At 37.5% G+C, this 17,701-nt stretch overlaps 1 protein-coding gene across 1 annotated transcript in view; it reads left to right on the top strand.

Annotated features, from left to right (window-relative positions):
- The window catches only part of LOC132266199 (beta-1-syntrophin), a 39,795-nt gene that overhangs the window by 5,262 nt on the left and 16,832 nt on the right, over window positions 1-17,701 (top strand). The window contains exons 2-4 of the mRNA XM_059751355.1: window positions 194-533; window positions 1,407-1,584; window positions 1,671-1,905. Coding sequence (XP_059607338.1) covers window positions 346-533; window positions 1,407-1,584; window positions 1,671-1,905 — 601 coding nt within the window. The 5' untranslated portion in view covers window positions 194-345. The remainder of the gene's footprint in view (window positions 1-193; window positions 534-1,406; window positions 1,585-1,670; window positions 1,906-17,701) is intronic.

The following is a 17,701-nucleotide window of genomic DNA, read 5'->3' as shown; positions in this document are numbered from 1 at the left end:
AACATTTTGCGTTTGTGTCATAAATCATATGGGATAAATTCTGGTGTGCATTTTATGAAATGTAATATTTGGGTGTTTTGGGTGCACAAAAAGGGTAATTGAATTGCCATTTTTTCACTGCACATCTGTGCAATATAATTACTTTCGCAGTGACATTTGTGTACATGAGAACACTTTAATTATTGATTCGCAGGACTCTGCTGAGGCGCATCAATTCTCACGAGGACTCTGCTGTGCTGCAGCATGCTTCACTGTCTCACCGCGGGTGATAATTGCACACGTGGCGCCAGGTGAAGTGGTGGCAAGTGGAAAAGTGGATTGCCGTGTGATCAGTGACTGTGGAAAATGGTGGAATCAGGAATGAGAAACAATCCCGCCACGTCGACCGGTTCGCGCTGTGGCGTCCTGGAGACTCGTGTGCGCGGCGCTTGGTATCGCGTCATGGTGACACTGGAAGCCGATTATCTCTCCGTGAGTCTCGACGAGTCCTGCGATCCTGTCGACCACTCAACGACCCTCAATGGAACTCTTGGGTGAGCAGTTTTTGTCTCTCAAAATGCCATTTCTCACTTGGAAACTCCCACGAGGGCGCTTCTGGCCGCCATTTGGCCGGGCTTGGACATAAATTAATTTTCAATAATGAGATACTAATTCAATTGGCAGGATATTGATGGTGCGGCTGCACCGTAGAAAATCACACTCATTATTTATTGCTGGCGAATTATATTATGTATCTGTGCTCACGCGCTTGTGATTGCATTTAAATCAACCCTTGAATCAACTAAAATGTCCACGGCATTGGATTGATTGATTTCCTATTAATTTCACCTGAAACCAAAGAATTCAAATGAGTTTCAATATTGACTGTTGCACTGAAAATTGAATTCTTTTCTGGCTTCCATTTATTTCATGAATGTCAGAGTTGGCAAAAAAATACAGTTTGGAATAGCTGACTTTAAAACAACCAACTTTCTAGAACACCCGAATGGCGCCAGATGAACGATTGATGGTTTTTCTGATCCTTAATTTGGAAAAAAAATCATAATCTCATAATACGTGTTTATTTTTTCTGAGCTTCTGAAGATTTGGGAGCTTTGGAAGCTCCTCTTCAATTGGAGATGGAAGAAAATTAATTTCTTGCATCTCATTTGCGTGGTGAGAAATTAATGCGAAAGAATTAATGTCCATTCTTCTCATTTAAAGTGAACTGAAATCGATATCTCGTCTTTATTCGCACTGTACAATGAGATATTGTCATTTTCACGCTATGCAATTCACATTGTTGGGTATTAATTTCTGACTGGAAAATCTTTTAAGCACAATGCGATTTATTTGCCAATCTTTGCTAGAATTTGTGGAAAATGGGTGCAATTTCACTGTGCGTATTGTGTGCTCTTCTCCACCAGGAGCAATCACAGTGGAAACAATGAGTCCGGTGGCTCTTTGCCGTCATCCGCTGGACCATCACTCAATTCGGACGATCTCAACAGTGGTGAACATTTGCTGAACAACAACAATCCGCTGGAGAATGGCGTGGCGGAAGTGTGCGATGTACCTGATCATGTGGCGAATCAAAAGCGACACGTGAGTTTAGTGCACATTTCAATTATTCCATCGGAAATTGTGCAGCAGAGAGCATTTGGCTGAGATGTGCTTTATCTGTTCAATAGGTGCGTGTGATAAAATCGGACAACAATGGGCTGGGAATTTCAATAAAGGGCGGCCGAGAGAACCGCATGCCGATTCTCATATCGAAGATTTTCCGTGGCATGGCGGCCGATAATGCCAAGGGACTCTACGTGGGCGACGCTATTCTGTCGGTGAACGGAGAGGAATTGCGAGATGCCACACACGATGAAGCTGTCAGGGCGCTCAAGAGGGCGGGCAGAGTCGTCGATCTTGAAGGTGAGTCATGTGTTTTTCACTCCACTTTTGTACACTTCTATTGTGAGGGGAGCAAAAGAAGCTTTAACAATCAATAAATCCAAGGGGAGATAACCGAAATTTTACAATTTTTCATACAAAACCACAGTGATTTAACTGCTTTTGCTATTTATTCTCGGCTTTATTGTACATCGTGTTCGGACTCTCTGTCGAACTCGATTAATTAGTGAGTCACGAAAAACACTTCAAGAGAATTTTAGAAGAATTCTTAGAAATTGTGTGGTTTCGTGTCCAAAGGCATTTGGTAAGAAATTAATTTTTCGGTTGTTTCATTATAAAGATTACAGTGGTTGTTCAAAACAATTTTTTACATTTCTCCAAAAAGCAAAAAAAAATCATTTATAATTGTACGAAGATCTTTTCTAATTATTATTACCCAAAGAAAATTTAGAGATTCATTAAAAAATTGGATTGGAAATGGATACAAAATGATAACTGCTTAATTAGCGGAATTAAATTCTAACTATTGTTTTGTGATTCTGACCATAATATGAATATATCAATGTGTTTTATTTGAACTTTGAAAGCTTTGGAGCTGCATTTTTGGGTGGAAAACACATTAGTTTGTTCTACGGGATGTTTTATCTCCATCACTTTATGAGACTGTCACTTCCCAGCGGGACTTCCCAATAAATAAATATGGGTGTAAAATTAAATTCAATATTCACATGGGGCGTAGTGTGGTTTGGTGTGTGTGTATGCAAATATGAGGAGAAACTTAATTAAGTTGCTGGTTTTCGAGGAACCCGCCCCAACATTATTGATATAATTTAGGTGCTTTGCCATGAGCTTTCGTCTGTCTTGGCGAATGCACAGAGAGTCTCTCATTGTTTTCCATGTTTGCCACAATGCAATTGTAATTGCGGAGTCCATTGAATTATGGTATCTTTCGAAGGAAACTTCCAAGACTGACTTATCAAGTAGTTTGGCCTTCTCGATGCCGAAACGAGCATATAATTAATATGCATTTTCATTAAAAACATCCCTGTGAAAAGCCAATGCACGGGAAATGATATTTCAAATGAATGCAATGAATGGGGAAAAGAACAGAGCATCTTGTTTTTCTTACTCCCTCTCGAATGACAATTCGCGTGGATTTTTTCTTCGACTCTGGCAAGGAGTGAACGTTTCACGCTTTTCCCTCCGTCTTTAACAACTACAAGATTTATCACCGTCATTTTCACACGAAATCACCCAATTTACCTTTCTTTTGTTTCCTCTCCAAGCTCTTCTTTTCCTCTGTGCCTCATTTTGACTCTCCTCCAGTTGTTCGCTTTTCTTCTTATCTCCATGTCAACCTGCAGAGGAGGGGAGCGACAAAACACCCTTGGCCAGGGGCGGATTTCTCTGGGATGGATTTTTTAGTGTGAGAGAAGATGAAGAGCACGGCAGTTAGTCAGTTAGTTTTGGAAAAGGGCGGTTGAAGTTGCTGCCTTGGAAAATGTCAATGGTTTTGTGTGTGTGTGTGTGTGTGTGTGGAATTTTCTCTGGCGAGACTTTACCTTGGAAGGAAAGACACACAGTCAAAAAGTTCCTCATTATGAGAATGTGTCTTTTTTTATCGTGATTTCCACATAAAGCTTGGATGTTTTTCTCTTTCTTTCTTCCAAAATGGCAGTGTTTATACACACAGCTTTTCTTGCGTGGCTTTTCTCACTTTTATGGCTGTCAAAAGTGATGAAAAATCGCATGAAATATCTATGCTTTGAAATATGTTATAGTATAATCATAAAAAGAGTCAATATATGTTGTTGTTTGCAAAAGTGTGATTAATAATTTCTATGAAAATGATACAATGAAAGCTTTTCTGCATGTAGTTATATTTTTAATGAGCATTTTGATCTCCATATAAACATTTTCACGCCTGCAATGTAGTAATGAACCAAATTTCTCAATTAAAATTATTCCTGGCTTCACTTTCTGTGCAGTCAAGAGATGATATTTAATATGCTTTGGTTGATGAGAATCTCATGAGGATGTGGAAAATTAAACTCATTTACATGAAATATATGCAAAATATCGGGTACAAACTTTATTCCACACAAATTAATTGGTGAGCGAAGATAAACAGCAAATTTCAACATGCAAGTTATGTGTATACACTGAAATTTGCGCTGATATTCGGGATATAATTCCTAATTGTTAAATTAATTTCATTGCGGCTATCTTACATTGTTTTAATTAATTAACATTTTGCAAATGTTTTGCTAAATCTCTCGTCGAAAGTTTCTTGGTTCGCAGTCTGATTTGAAAGCAGTTTGTACAAAGTAATTGAAGTTCATTTCGCACATCACAGAGACATTTATGTACGCAGTGGTTTATAAAGTTACAGTGTGTTTTATGCTAACTTTACAGATGAAAAACCACAATTTTTACCATTGTGTAGCAATTCACCGGAAGTTTGTGATACTGCAAAAGCTTTTGTACATTTAGCTCTTTGTCATCATGCTTGATATTGTCACACTTAATTGTTTTACACACATATCGTCGACATTCTATGCTGTCTCTCACTTTCTGTCAAAAGTGTTGAGCTCAATGCCGTACAAATGTAGCGGCAGAAGCTTTTTATTATCTTATCCATTGCGCATTGTGACGATGTGCAGTGAAAGTTGAAAGCTCTCCCGCAAACTATCAAACTTTTTCCAACACTCTATCATATCACATGTTCTACCTTCACTTGTGAAGTTGTAACAGGACACAATCGTTGTGAAACATTTCCCAGACAATGTATTTGAGCTGTAGGAGGAAAGTTTATGCTTATCATGGCTTGAAACATAGGCAAAAATGTGTTTTAATGCATTTATTACAGTCTCGGATATGAATTTAATATGTGAGGCACTGAAAGGGAGAGATTTAATGGAAAAATTCTATGCAGTTTTACATTCTTTTTGTTCTCATGTTCAGTCGACATGAGAATACTTGAACAAAGATATCTTGTTAACCGAAAGTTGTCGGTTCTTTTTTGTATGAATATATATTGTAGATTCATGTATTTTTCTGACTTGACAAATCTCATTTTTAGCGAAAAGAAAGAAGCCTTCAATAATATTTCACTTCTTTGCGGGGAGATGGTGTTTTCCTTCCAAATGAAAAATCCCTTCTTTTTCCCTCTCAATTCTGCAGAGGCGGCTGAGAAATGATTTATAACTTCAATTTATGATGGCTGAATGTGTTTGTTAGATGAGATTTATTCGATTTTACGCCACCCCGTACACTTTGCGCTGGGATGAATTTTTTAGCAGCTGGTGGTGGATTTTCCGAGGCACAATGTCAACTTACATGTGTATGTCAATAAGTTGAATATTGTTCATGGTATCGCATTTTCTCATCCTCATCACATCCTTCACTGTCTCTCTGTGTTGTCTCTTCCTTGTATCGTATATTTCTTTCCTTTTTGTCTTCCGCACCCCTTTTAAATATCGTCACACACACACAAATTCCTTGGTGGACCATTTATATTTATTTATGGGCCTCCTTCAGCCCATTCCACCCCGAAAGGATCCCACCCGGAAGCTTTCCATTTCATTGGCAATACAATATTTTTATGTATGTGAGTCACTTCCATTCATTTTCTCCCAAGTCTCTGTTCTTCTTCTTATTTTCCTTCCACTTTTTTTTTACTCCTTCACGATCTGTCCGCTTGTGGGGTAGGAAATTTCACATCCTCCCCTTGTTTTTGCGCCTTCCCAATTCATATTTATTCAGTTCACGTCGCACAGAAGGCGACACGATCCGATATTCCTTCGCAAACACATGGTAAGGTTCATTGGAGGCACCTTCTGTGTGTCATCCAAGGGCCGCATAGAGTCGATCTCATGCCATTAGAGTTGATCGCGCGCTAGATGATTGATGATTGTCGCATCGCAAGGCTTTTGTTTGATCTACCCAAGAGTATTTTTCTTGCCTCAATTGTTAGTTGTCTATTTAATAACTCAATATAAATTTTAAACGACAGAGGAAGATTTTGCCATACATATTATACTAACTGAGCGGGTTCACATGTGCCCGTTGTTATCAAGAATTCGAACAACACATTGTAACTATACCGCTTGGGAATCATATTGATCTCTTATCTGTGCTGTGATAACTCGTTTGCTTGAGATTCCAATCGGAAGCATCATGCCTGTAATGCTAAAGTTGAGTGCTTGTGCATAAAAACATCAGATGGGGTGGCAGAGATATAAAAATGTGAAATAAATGCCTATATTTGGGCAACATTTGGAGCGCGTGACAGTAATTGTTATTTTTCTCCAAACACTCAACTTTGTCATTCCGGAAAATTGATGACTTATGAAATATTTATTAATTCGGGACACAATTGACAATAGTTCAGAGAACTGCAAATTCTGTGTTCTGCAGCATATTTTGTTGCACAGAGTAGCATAAAGAGAGTCAAAATGAATGGATCGCGCAGTGAAATATTGATACAATGGAATCAGAGGAATCAGATTTTCAGCATTCGCCAGATATGAACAAAGATAGAAGATAATTATAATGCTCGAGTTTATGCTGAAAGCTGTTCTGAACGCCGCAAAAAAAGCGTATAGAGTACGAGAGAAGTTGTGCGGGGTGAAATGGATGAGAGGCGGGAATTAAATTGTTAAATTATGGAAATCATTGCTTTCCGCTTTTCAACTGAAATATCACTTTTCCTTCTCACTTCTTGCGCGCATGTTGATTTCCTGGCGCGTATGTGAACAACTTTCATTTGCATTTGAAGGCAGAGCTTTTTTTTTCTCCCACACATTCTTCTCACTGGGGACTTTTCGACTCGCTTTCTATAAACGTGTATAGTCATAGAATAGACGCTATATCGCAGAACCTCTCGTCTGTCGTTTCTCTGCGTGTGAGATTTTGGGAAATTTGGGATTTTTCACTTATGATAACATTGTCTCTTGTGATCTCTGCAAGACAACAGCGCGAGAGAGCTTTTCCTGGGTACTTTACAACCTGCGAGTTGTGGCAAAAGAGAGGAAATTGTTTTCTGGTGGAATTATGGTGATTTTCACACAAAATCGATTTTCCTCCCCAAGAGTGGTTGTGTATTCTACATGGAACACTATATGGAAATAGCATAGTGAGATGGTATTTGAGGTCATTTGCATGTGTGAAAAAGCTCTAGCAAGCCATTGAGTGTGGATGTTCTAAAAGTTTTCCTCGGGGAAATTTTCATTTAATTCAATTGATGTGACAGATTAATTTACTATCTCATTGGCTTTTCAATGGGGTGGTTTTTGGGGTTGTATTTTAGATGCATTCCTAAGTTGCAAATGGTTCTCTGATTTAGGCAACATAAACGGATGTATATTCAGAGGAAAATCAGTTTTGGCACTAAGCTTCACCCATACGCAATTTGATTGAGATATCCTTCGTCACTTTTCCCATTTGTCGTTTACACGTTGTCTTAATAATCTCTCCATGCTCTTCTTCCTGTGACGGCGAAAGCGTCACCTCTTCTGCTGGGTGAGACACAAAATTGTCCTATAGTGGAGTTGGCAAATGGTGGGCGGCGAGGCAAGTGAGATGACTTTAACGGGATTACAATCTCATCCTCCACTTCGAAGACAATTCCCATATCTAACATGCAAGACGTATCTTATATGTATGGTTTTATGAATGAATTGTGTGAGTCACTTTAGTTGTTTTAGGCTTCCTTTAATGGAATTAAATTCACTGGTAGATAGTCGCAAGAAACCTCAACACTCCCGAAGAATCACAGCATTTCCCCGCTCCTTTGGAAACTTTTAATTGATATTTTCCGTCTTGTTACTGTCAACCATGGCAAGTGGTGTGCTAAATTCGCTCTCTGGCGCGCTTAATTACGTCAGGTATTCATGCATGATTGGCTTTTTATGTAATTTATGGTGTAGTTTAGAAATGGCATTATTAACTAACACATTTAATATTTTATTAAGCTGAATTTACTCTTCATATTCCCACAATGTTGTGGTAATTTCAACCCCAACTCTCTATTTAAAACCAGGGCTTTTTCCGCTCGCCCTTGTCAATTAAACAGGACAAAAGCCCGTAGAAAAGTTTGTGAAAGTTGCAATTGTGGAAGCAAGGACAGCAAAACCCACTCAAAATTAAATATAAAGTTATAATTTATAGAACTACATTCCAGTGGAAGAGGTCAAGGAAAATACATAGAGTTTCCTTTTTCACTAGAGACTATATCTTAATATAATTTCAATTATATTCATAACGAATTGTTAATATATCCTTCGAATTTTGTGGAAAGCATGAAAATGATTTTCTGCCAGGTTTATAGATACACGATGGTATATTTACTTAGGACTAGAATTAATTAACTAGCAAAATTTATTGCAATATCTTATAGGCAAATTTATATTTGAAGAAAACGGATCTTAAACACTTTGCACACTAAAGCTTTGCTAACAGAAATTTTCGTGCTGAACGAGATTAAAATAGATTCAATATCAGAGAAGAATGTTTATGATAGAAGCAATTTTTTTTAGACTCTCTCGACTTCAATTGAAATTAGTCATTATCTACAAAAGCTCTAAAATATTACTTTAGAATTTCATGAACATCCGATGCTACGTTGCGAATAAATCTGACTGACATACTTGACATTATTTCGGTGCTGAATTGAGTTCTATTGCACGTTGAAAAGTGCTGTTCTGTGACAAAGGCGTGTGAATGGAAAATCTACGGGATTTTTCATTTCCACCGAAGGCACAATAGAGCAAAATGTATATCTTCCAACAATGGAAGTTAGACTGTATTTATTGATTTTCTCCCGTTTCACACACAGACTCAATATCATTCTTTTCGTATGTCACTTTTTCAGTGGTGGCTTGAGAAATGCAAACAGAAGCGGAAATGAGAATGTTCTCGATGGTGAAAATTGTGTATGCAATCTCTTATGAGTGGCGATGAATATGGGAAAATATCTATACACCCTTATATACAGTGGAATATTCAATCAAATTGGTGGGAAAACTGGATGATGAAGAAATTTTGCAAAGTTCTATGCTGAACGAAAACTTTTCAAGAGAGTCAATTAAGAAAATTCTGCGATGAGATACGGAGGAAGTTTGCGTATAATTTGCATATGAAATTCACATTGGAGACAGAGATTAATTACTATACAGTGGAAAATCTTCATACACACATTTTCTTGTGTTGTCATTTGGAATTCACCATGAAATATTAATTAAAGCTTAAGGGGTTGGAGAAAAATAATCATCAGATATTCTGTAATATGCTTCTTGTATTGGAAATTTGTCTATGAATTTTCTCTTCATTCATTCAATTGATGGAATTTCTGCATTCAATGCCTCTATCATTGAACTTGCTTCGTATGTCGGTGATTTCAAATCAGAAAATGGAAGCTCATAGCATTTTGTCCACCTTGTTTCAATGAAGTGTGCGAAGTGAGTGTGATTATTTCAATTTCTTGCACTCCATTCTTCGGCCATTTTCACCCTCTCGAATGTGTGGTGTGATGCTGTAATGCTTGGCTCTTTCTGACCATGTCAAGAGGGTGAGCATGTATATAAGCTGCAAAAACGACGAATCCTTTCACTGCCAATTGCACGAGTCCAGACAGATTCCGCCCAGTGCAATTATGTTGGATATTTATGGGACTTTCCCTTCTTCACTGCCATTTTCCCGTGCGTCTCTCAAGCAAAGCCCCAGCATGGCTAAAAGACAATAAACACAGTCAAAATACTGGGGAGTAAATTTTTTATTTTTCAATACAAAAAAAATATGCAGAAGTTTTTCTTTCTCATAATTCTCTTTTCCAACTCTTGTTCATCTCAGACAATAGTAGAAATGTCACAAACTTTTATCTCTCGCGCCCTGAATTCCATCGAGTATAAACTCTTGGTGTGTGTGTGTGTGTTGTGAGGAAAAAGTTGGGGGAAAATCTCACTTTGAACCGAGAAAAAATTATGTGTTCACGATAAGGGAATAAGGAAATGTAAAATTGGGAGGGATTATGGTGAAATTTTGCGTAAAAAGTATACTTAATATCGCGTGATGGAAAATTTCAGGGAAATACTTAATACGATAAGACGATGTAATAGTATTTCGTCGAATAATAATTTGCAAGACTTCCTTAAAAGTTTCTCAACTTTTGCAGGGAAAATGGGATAAAATCTTGATGAAAAATTGAGTAAATCTCTCTGTTTGACAGTGATTATAACGTTTTTTTCTTTCCCTTTTGTCGTAAAAGGTGAAAGCGAAAATATCATGAGCTTTCGATTTTTTCCTGTCATGCCGTCAAATGAAGCTGAATGATGTTTATTCAGTGAATTATACTTCATTTTTTCATCTGTACATAGTATTAAATGAAATATTAACGAGGGCTGACAAAAAAGGCAATTTTATGAAAATCTCCACGCAAAGTGAGGGATTATGTGATTTAATTGAAAAACATGTAAAACAGTCTCTTTGATCTCCCATTTATCATTGTTTTATTTATGGAGGATTTTCAGCACTTACTGGATTTGAAAAAAAAAATTGCACATTCGCTTTATCCTTTTTTTCTTTATGCTTTCTGGTATTTAAATTTCATTGTGGTGATTCTTATGGTGTAATTAAAGGGTGCAAATTTTTGGGTATTTTGTGAATCATTCTTTGGTTGCTTGGTTTTATTTCACTGGAAGAAAGATAAGCATGAGGGAAAATCAATTAAGAAATGAGATTTCTTGTCATAATACCTCACACAACATTAATATCCTATCAAGAAGTTTCTTCTTGTGTATCTGTCTCAATGAAAGAAATGTTATATCGTGTGTGTGCGTTTGGCGTATTGGGTTAAAGTGTGAGTTCCGGGGTGTTAGACAGGAAAACTCGCATCATCCTTGCGTAAATGAGTGTCGAGGGTGAAGTTCTCATCTTCGTTTGAAATGCCAAGAGGGAAAGCTCCTGGAAAAATCGTATCGTGTTTCACGTAGGTTGTAATTTAATACGCACTACTTGCCTATACTATTCTTTTGCCGTGGGTAATGGGAAAAATAAATAAAATTCCATCTGGCTCTCCCTCATGTATGACTTTCTCGCTATATCAACCCCTTTTCCGGCCACTCTCGATGGGTGATTCCAAAAAGTTTTCCACTCTCATCGCAGAGAGAGCTTTCTCCCCCTTTCTGTTTTTCTCTGCGAACATCAATTTGGCTACATAGGCGTGGAATGGTGGGAAACAGAAAAACCAGTCAATTTTGAAGATGATTTTCCATGTGGAGTGAATTTTCCTCTGTGAACTGCGCTTCGAACCGATCGAATGAGTGATCTTTCAGAGGCACATTCTATACATTCGCCAGTGTTGCATATTTATGCACGATAATAACATACGAAGGCATGTCTAAAGGCTTTGTCAGGTGCAGACACTTTAAATTGTCAAAATTGCTGGAAAATTGCCAGAAGCCACTTTGGCTCTCTTTTATATACCTTTTATAATTCATCCCGTTGGCAAAGGAAGTTCAGCAGAGAGAAAGCTTTCCAATGAAAGTTGCATTAGCAAGTCTTTAAAAGCATTCTTCACCCCAGCGGTTGCCTTTTTCTCTCACTGGGTTTTGGGCCTTTTCAAGAGGGGTGTGAGAGGAGAAAAGTTTCCATCTGAAACTTTGCCACATTTCATGGGATGTTTTTCTTGTGAGAATGGAAAAGCGTCTCTCATCAATGAAATATCACTTTCTATCATGATTCATGGAGATTTTAGTCAATATTTGTACAGTTTGCGTCACATTGCAGGTGCTTGACTCTTTTTACCTGATCATATTCTTATGAAGTCAAGTCTGGAGTCTGTCCAAGTGTTCTTTCTTTTTGTCGTCATGTAATTGTATGTTTGATATTACTGATAGAAATGAAATTAAAATGACAGATAAAAGCATTGTAGGACAAAGTTATACATTAGAAAATCGTGCCAGAAAGCACCTGGACGCTTTCTTAGCCCGGTGATAACTATGATGAAAGATTACATTATAGCCTTTCATGTGCGTTTACATATACATGAAATATTTACCCATCAAATGAGCTCACTTCTCTCAGTGTGCCACTTTGTATGAGCGTTCATATGTACAAATATAGCATGGTAGTTTCTAATATTTCACTTCACCACTAAGATAATCTGATAGACAAATTTCTGTTGACCATTGTGATCTCTGTCTTGCCCATTTCGTGTTCACTGAACACACTTGTTGTCTGTGCAGACATTATGTGAGCATGTCAGATATTATGTCATGCGGAGGTTTTCTCAGTGAAATACACTTGTTTGTACATTGTGCACAAATTCCTTCTGCTTAAAAGCAAGTTCAATAGCCATTTATTACCTATGTACTCACAATGCGAAAAATCTATCATACAGATGACTGGAGGAGGTACTAAAGAAACATCTCCGACTCTCTGAATTCTTGACAACCATCAGAATTTGCACTGGAAAATTCATACTATTTTTTATCACACATCGCCGTCCAACAATATGTGTGATATTTAAAGTATGTCAGCTCATGTGAATTGATATCACTTCAAGAATGCCTGAGTCTTTGGTCTGAGTGACAAGACACAGAGTGTCTGTTTAACTTATCTCGCGTATGCAAAGAAGGCCAATAGAGTTCTGTGCTCTGAATGCATTCGAATGAATTTGCATGCATGCCAACATTTCTCGACTTTTCTCTCTGACACTCTTGCAATTTCTGCATTTCACTGTTCAAGTATTTCAAGGATTTTCTATGTGAAATTTCACACTATATAGTGGAAAAATTACGAAATGTTAACCTAGTTTTTCCACTCTCACACACACACACACACAAAAACACAACGAATATGGTGGCCTAATGTTAATTTAATTGCACACCCAGAAGCTCTTGGCAGCTTAAATTTTTACCGTCAATAGAAGAATGTTCAGTGAGCGCACCAATTTGTGATTGGTACAATTTTGAATTGACGAGTCACGTTGTTTGAAGCAACACTACACAAGTCATTAAGAAAATACTGTTTCAATTTAACACTGACAACGTGAGTATCATGCTGAAAAGCCACTTGGCATTTCACAAGTTCTCCACGAGGAGCTTTTCACGTATTTGCGAAATTTTCCAGTGAATGGAGAAACAAATGAGGGTACATGCTTAATGTTTTAATTATCCAGTCTTGCTGCAAAGCTCAAAAATGCTTCTATTTTGTAATTGCTTAAGTGCAAATCTCAATTTTGACTAAAGAAAGGCTTTATTGCAATTTTTCAAGTTAAGTTACTTTGAGATGTTATTCTGTGTAGGTGCAAATAATACAGTTGAAGTCAATTCTAATGACGCAATTATAAAAGGATTTGAAATCATTGCATTGAAATTAAAGTGAATTGTATAGTAGAAAAATCATTAGCTTTTATCTCAGTGCCAACAAAGTCTGAGCAAGAGGCTTTGTTTCTACCATCAAATGTCGCACGAAGAAACAATTACGACAACTGAGCTGGACAAGGAAGTGAGCTTGACATAGAAGGCTTTCTATGTACATTGCGAAATCATAAAATTTAACTGTGTGTACTTTCTCTCACTATTTCCCATTTTGGTGAAAATGTCTGTGAGATAAATTAAAACATTGTGTGCAGAATGGCGGAGTGGGTGAAAATGTTGATTAGGTGAAAACCCTTCTGGCTGTGTTGTAGGACGAAAACTTGTCCCCGAACACCCTTGACCACTGCCAACAATTGCCCGTGGGGCGGCCCACCTGAAGGGGCGCAGGGATGAAAAGCTGTGCTGTAAAATAAAATTTTATTGCTTAGTGTAGCCACTTTATGTTATTATGCGCAATAACCAGATGCCAACCTTCCATCCCAGCAAAATCCTACGAGTTCTCAGGGGTGCTTCTGGCTCGAGGGCTCGACGCTGAATTTTCAGGGTTGACAAGGGGGTGTGGAAAATGACCTGGAGGGTGTGTAGTTGGTTCTCTTGACCCAACAGCAAACCGCGCGCTGGGTGTATCAACAGGGAAAAAGTAATCGAATGGTGATTGTGTTTAACCCCATGAAATGATATTCTCACACCACCGCCTGTGCTGTATACAGTGTGATATATCATGGCTGAACTTGCCATTTCATTTGTGACATTTTCATTTTACTATCTCAACACCTTGAGGGATGTTTGGATGCCACTGAACTCTCATTTCCATCTTTCTGTGCTCTCTCACTTTCGACCCGGAAAAAAACACGAAATAACTCTTCTGGGGTATAAATCACAGCGTGAAATTTGTATTTTCCTTCACTTTTTCACCACAACATGAGCAGAAGGAAAAACATGTATGAGTTTTTTCTCCATTTCACTTTGGCATAGAAAAAAAAACAGCACCATTAAGTTGCACAGCACGAAAAATTCAAAATTGAAATTCTCTCTTATCCCACTTTCGATGGCGTGGGTGGTTTTTCGTCAATGTTTTCTCTTCTTTTTCTTCTAGTCTGTATGAAAGGGCAAAACAGAGAGGAAATACAAGAGTTTGATTTGGGTGTTAGCAATAAAAATCAAATTTTATCACCGGAGGACGAATATAAGAAATATCTATCCAATTCACGTATACTCGAATAGAATAGTAAGTTTATGGTTAAACGGATTTTTAAGGCGCATTTTTATGTGGCCCTTCGTTTTTGCGAGCATCATGAGATTTTCCTTATTTTGCCAAAGATGTTCTTTGGCTTTGTGTTTATTGCCAACAATTTATGTATTTATATCACTGCGAAATGACATGCAATTAATTGCCGCAATGAGTTTTTCCGAAAAATAAATTTACCATGACAAATACTCGAATTTGGGTAGTATTATTGAAAATTTATTTTCAATGATTTGTCAGTTTTATTGCCATATAGTTTCTGCAGAGAGTGACAAATTACCTGACTAATTGATTTAATGTTATCCACTATTTATATCTGAAATTTTGTCTATTCAAAATTTATAGGATTTGTGTATAATTATTGCTTTAAAGTTCTTCATGTGTTGCAAATTGGTGTAAAACTTTGTGATCTTCCATGAGAAGTTTCAAACTACAGACTTGGCTTTTGTTAATGAAATATGCTTTGCGTACATTTAAGTATATTAAGATTGAAATTGACTTATCCTCATATTATATTTGAGGAAATGTTTCAATACAATTTATGTCTCATTTCGATAATTTTGAGTTGAAAATGATTGAAATTGAGAGGCAACAGTTTCATTAGTGATGAAAAGCACTCAGTATAATAGATTTAATTACGTTAAAATTAAGCAAATTATAGTTGTTCATTCTACACTATCAATGACATGAAAAGCATAACTGAAACCAAAAAGTTTCCCATCACACAAAGTTTTATGTCGCATTTTCCACTCTTTATGCGTCTCTTGCAAAAGATGAAAATGCCAAAAATACTTTGCTAAAAATAATTTTTTCACCAAATGTTCTCTGACAAGCCAAATTGTGAACATTTATATCAATATTTATCAAAGCGAAACACATGATGTGGCATAAATTTCTCATGATATGAGTATTTTATGTATTTTTCTGTTATTTCTTGAAAGAAAAAGAAAGAAATCTCCGGACAGTTTTTAGAGTGTCTCTTGGACAATTTGCGCAATGCATTGCCATGAAATGCTCACAATTGATGTGAGAATGTAGCAGTAAAATGCCGGGGCGGCAATTGTGCCATGGCTGGAATGAGATGGTGAAAAAGTATAGGGAGGTTCAAATGCAATATATATTTCCGGGTGAAAAAGTTGGAAGGCAACATACCAATTTGCCAGAAAAATAATAGCCGGATGGGGACAAAGTGGTCATCATAAATATTCCTGACTGTAGCAATGAATTTTTCTTGTTAATTTTCAAAATATTTTATCGCATGTCACACTTTGCTCGCATGGCAACTTGGTCACCATCTTTTCCTCGGGCTTTTCAACATGCTCTGTCGATTTATTTCGGCACGCAGAAATTGAGAACACGTGGCCATTCGGATCACAGTGAGTCACAGTGAATTTTTCACACAAAATCTCACCTCTCTGTGTCCACTTGACAAGAGGGATTGCGATTGTGGGGCAAAAAAAAACACTGCGCATTCATCACACATCAGTTCTCCCTTTTGGATTTTTATGCCTTTTCTCGCGCTCGCGGTAGAGGCAGAAAGTCCACCCATATCTCATGGCTGTGTGTGTGTGTGAAGGTGTATAAAAAATGTGCTATGTTGCAAAATGCCGGGCGCGAAAGAGTACACGAATGTTGGCATCATTCCAAGAAATTTAGCAGAGGGTGTATTATTGATATTCCCACTCGTGTTGGCTGCTGAAGAGCTGGCGAATTTTGATTTACTGCGCCACATAATGCTCTCCATTTCAAGTGTAATTTAACGTCAGAGATGATAATGGGGGAGAAATCTTCAATGCACTGGGTGAAATGAAATGATTCATAAACAATTCACTTGAATTTCTTCTCCATTAAATAAATGAAGATTGCTTATTGTTGGAAGCAATTTTCCTTGCTTCTCTACAAGTACTTTGTCTCACAAGAAAATTGAGATCAAGAGAGCCTAGAATCTTGGGCATTGAGTGGCTGGATCTTTTGCACATTTAAAATGCGTGAGAGTACGAATTAATTTATTACGCAAGCATTTATCAATGAATGAGCAGGAAGAATAACTTTATTTGCAGTAGAAAGGATTTAAGGATAATTTGCCGTCTGTGTCGTTCATATTCTGCACTCATGCAATGTTTTGAATTGTATACAGATTTTCATTCACGGCAAAGAATTAAGAATATCTCATATTTATTCAGTGTGTGTGTGAATGCACTTTCCTGGCCAGTTTCAAACAATATATTTCTTTCAAGTGTTCTCTAGCCTTGAGCTGTCAAGGAACAAATGTACACATATAATAGTACTCTTGAGAATACTTCAGTGGCACAAAGTGTTAGAGATGCATTCTCAGGATAGATGTATTTTTCCTCAGCAGAAAAGGTTTCGCATGGAGATTTTTTCTGCTATACAATGGTTGCGCTGTGTGTGAGAAAAGCAGGAGGATTTCACTCAGCTTCCATCAGACTTTTATTGTGTTTCGACGCGCACTCCCTATCATGTACGTTCCATCAGCATTTCAAGGGTTTTTTCTGGGATGTTGCATAAGGATCACTTGTGCGGCGAGACAAAAAGCTCAAAGCCTTTGATATTTTCCACATACTCAAGCAAATGCTGAGCTTATGAATGCACACATAATTTCAAGCGCGATGATTCACGAAGCATTATTTCAGACTCGATTTTCAAGTTGATTTACTATGTATATTGATTTCGAAAGCACGTCGCGCTAAAACCGAGAGCAATTGTGAGTGCTAGAAATAATTGCAAATGTGTGTGTGTTATAAATCAGAATGATAAAATGCTTAATTAGCGATTAATTATTGTGTCTGTTGCGTGTTATATTTGTGTGGCAGAAAATTATACTAAAAGGAGTAAAAACAACTACTCATCTGCCACATTCTATCGCTCCTGCTGTAGCTATCTTATAATCCGTACAGCTCTGGGAAATACATTTTATAATTAATGGATTTCCATCTACTCACACCCAATAGACTTCACTGCTGGAGGTATTTAGCAAATATTTCTCCGAGTAACATTCTGCGTTTTGCCGGGTTCAACGTGGGTGAAGAGATGCCGAGGAGCTTTTGAAATCTGTCTGTGGTGGTAAAAGCTCACCGATTAGGGGCGATACAGAGGGCAAAATGTGCGAAAGAGAGTTGATTAATTACCCGGGAAATTGTTGGTATTCTTCGACTGAAGAATGAGTATC

Source organism: Phlebotomus argentipes, unplaced genomic scaffold (assembly GCF_947086385.1).
Source record: "Phlebotomus argentipes unplaced genomic scaffold, Phlebotomus argentipes genome assembly contig_5, whole genome shotgun sequence".
NCBI classification, from domain to species: Eukaryota; Metazoa; Arthropoda; class Insecta; order Diptera; family Psychodidae; genus Phlebotomus; species Phlebotomus argentipes.
This window is presented reverse-complemented; position numbering and strand designations above follow the sequence as displayed.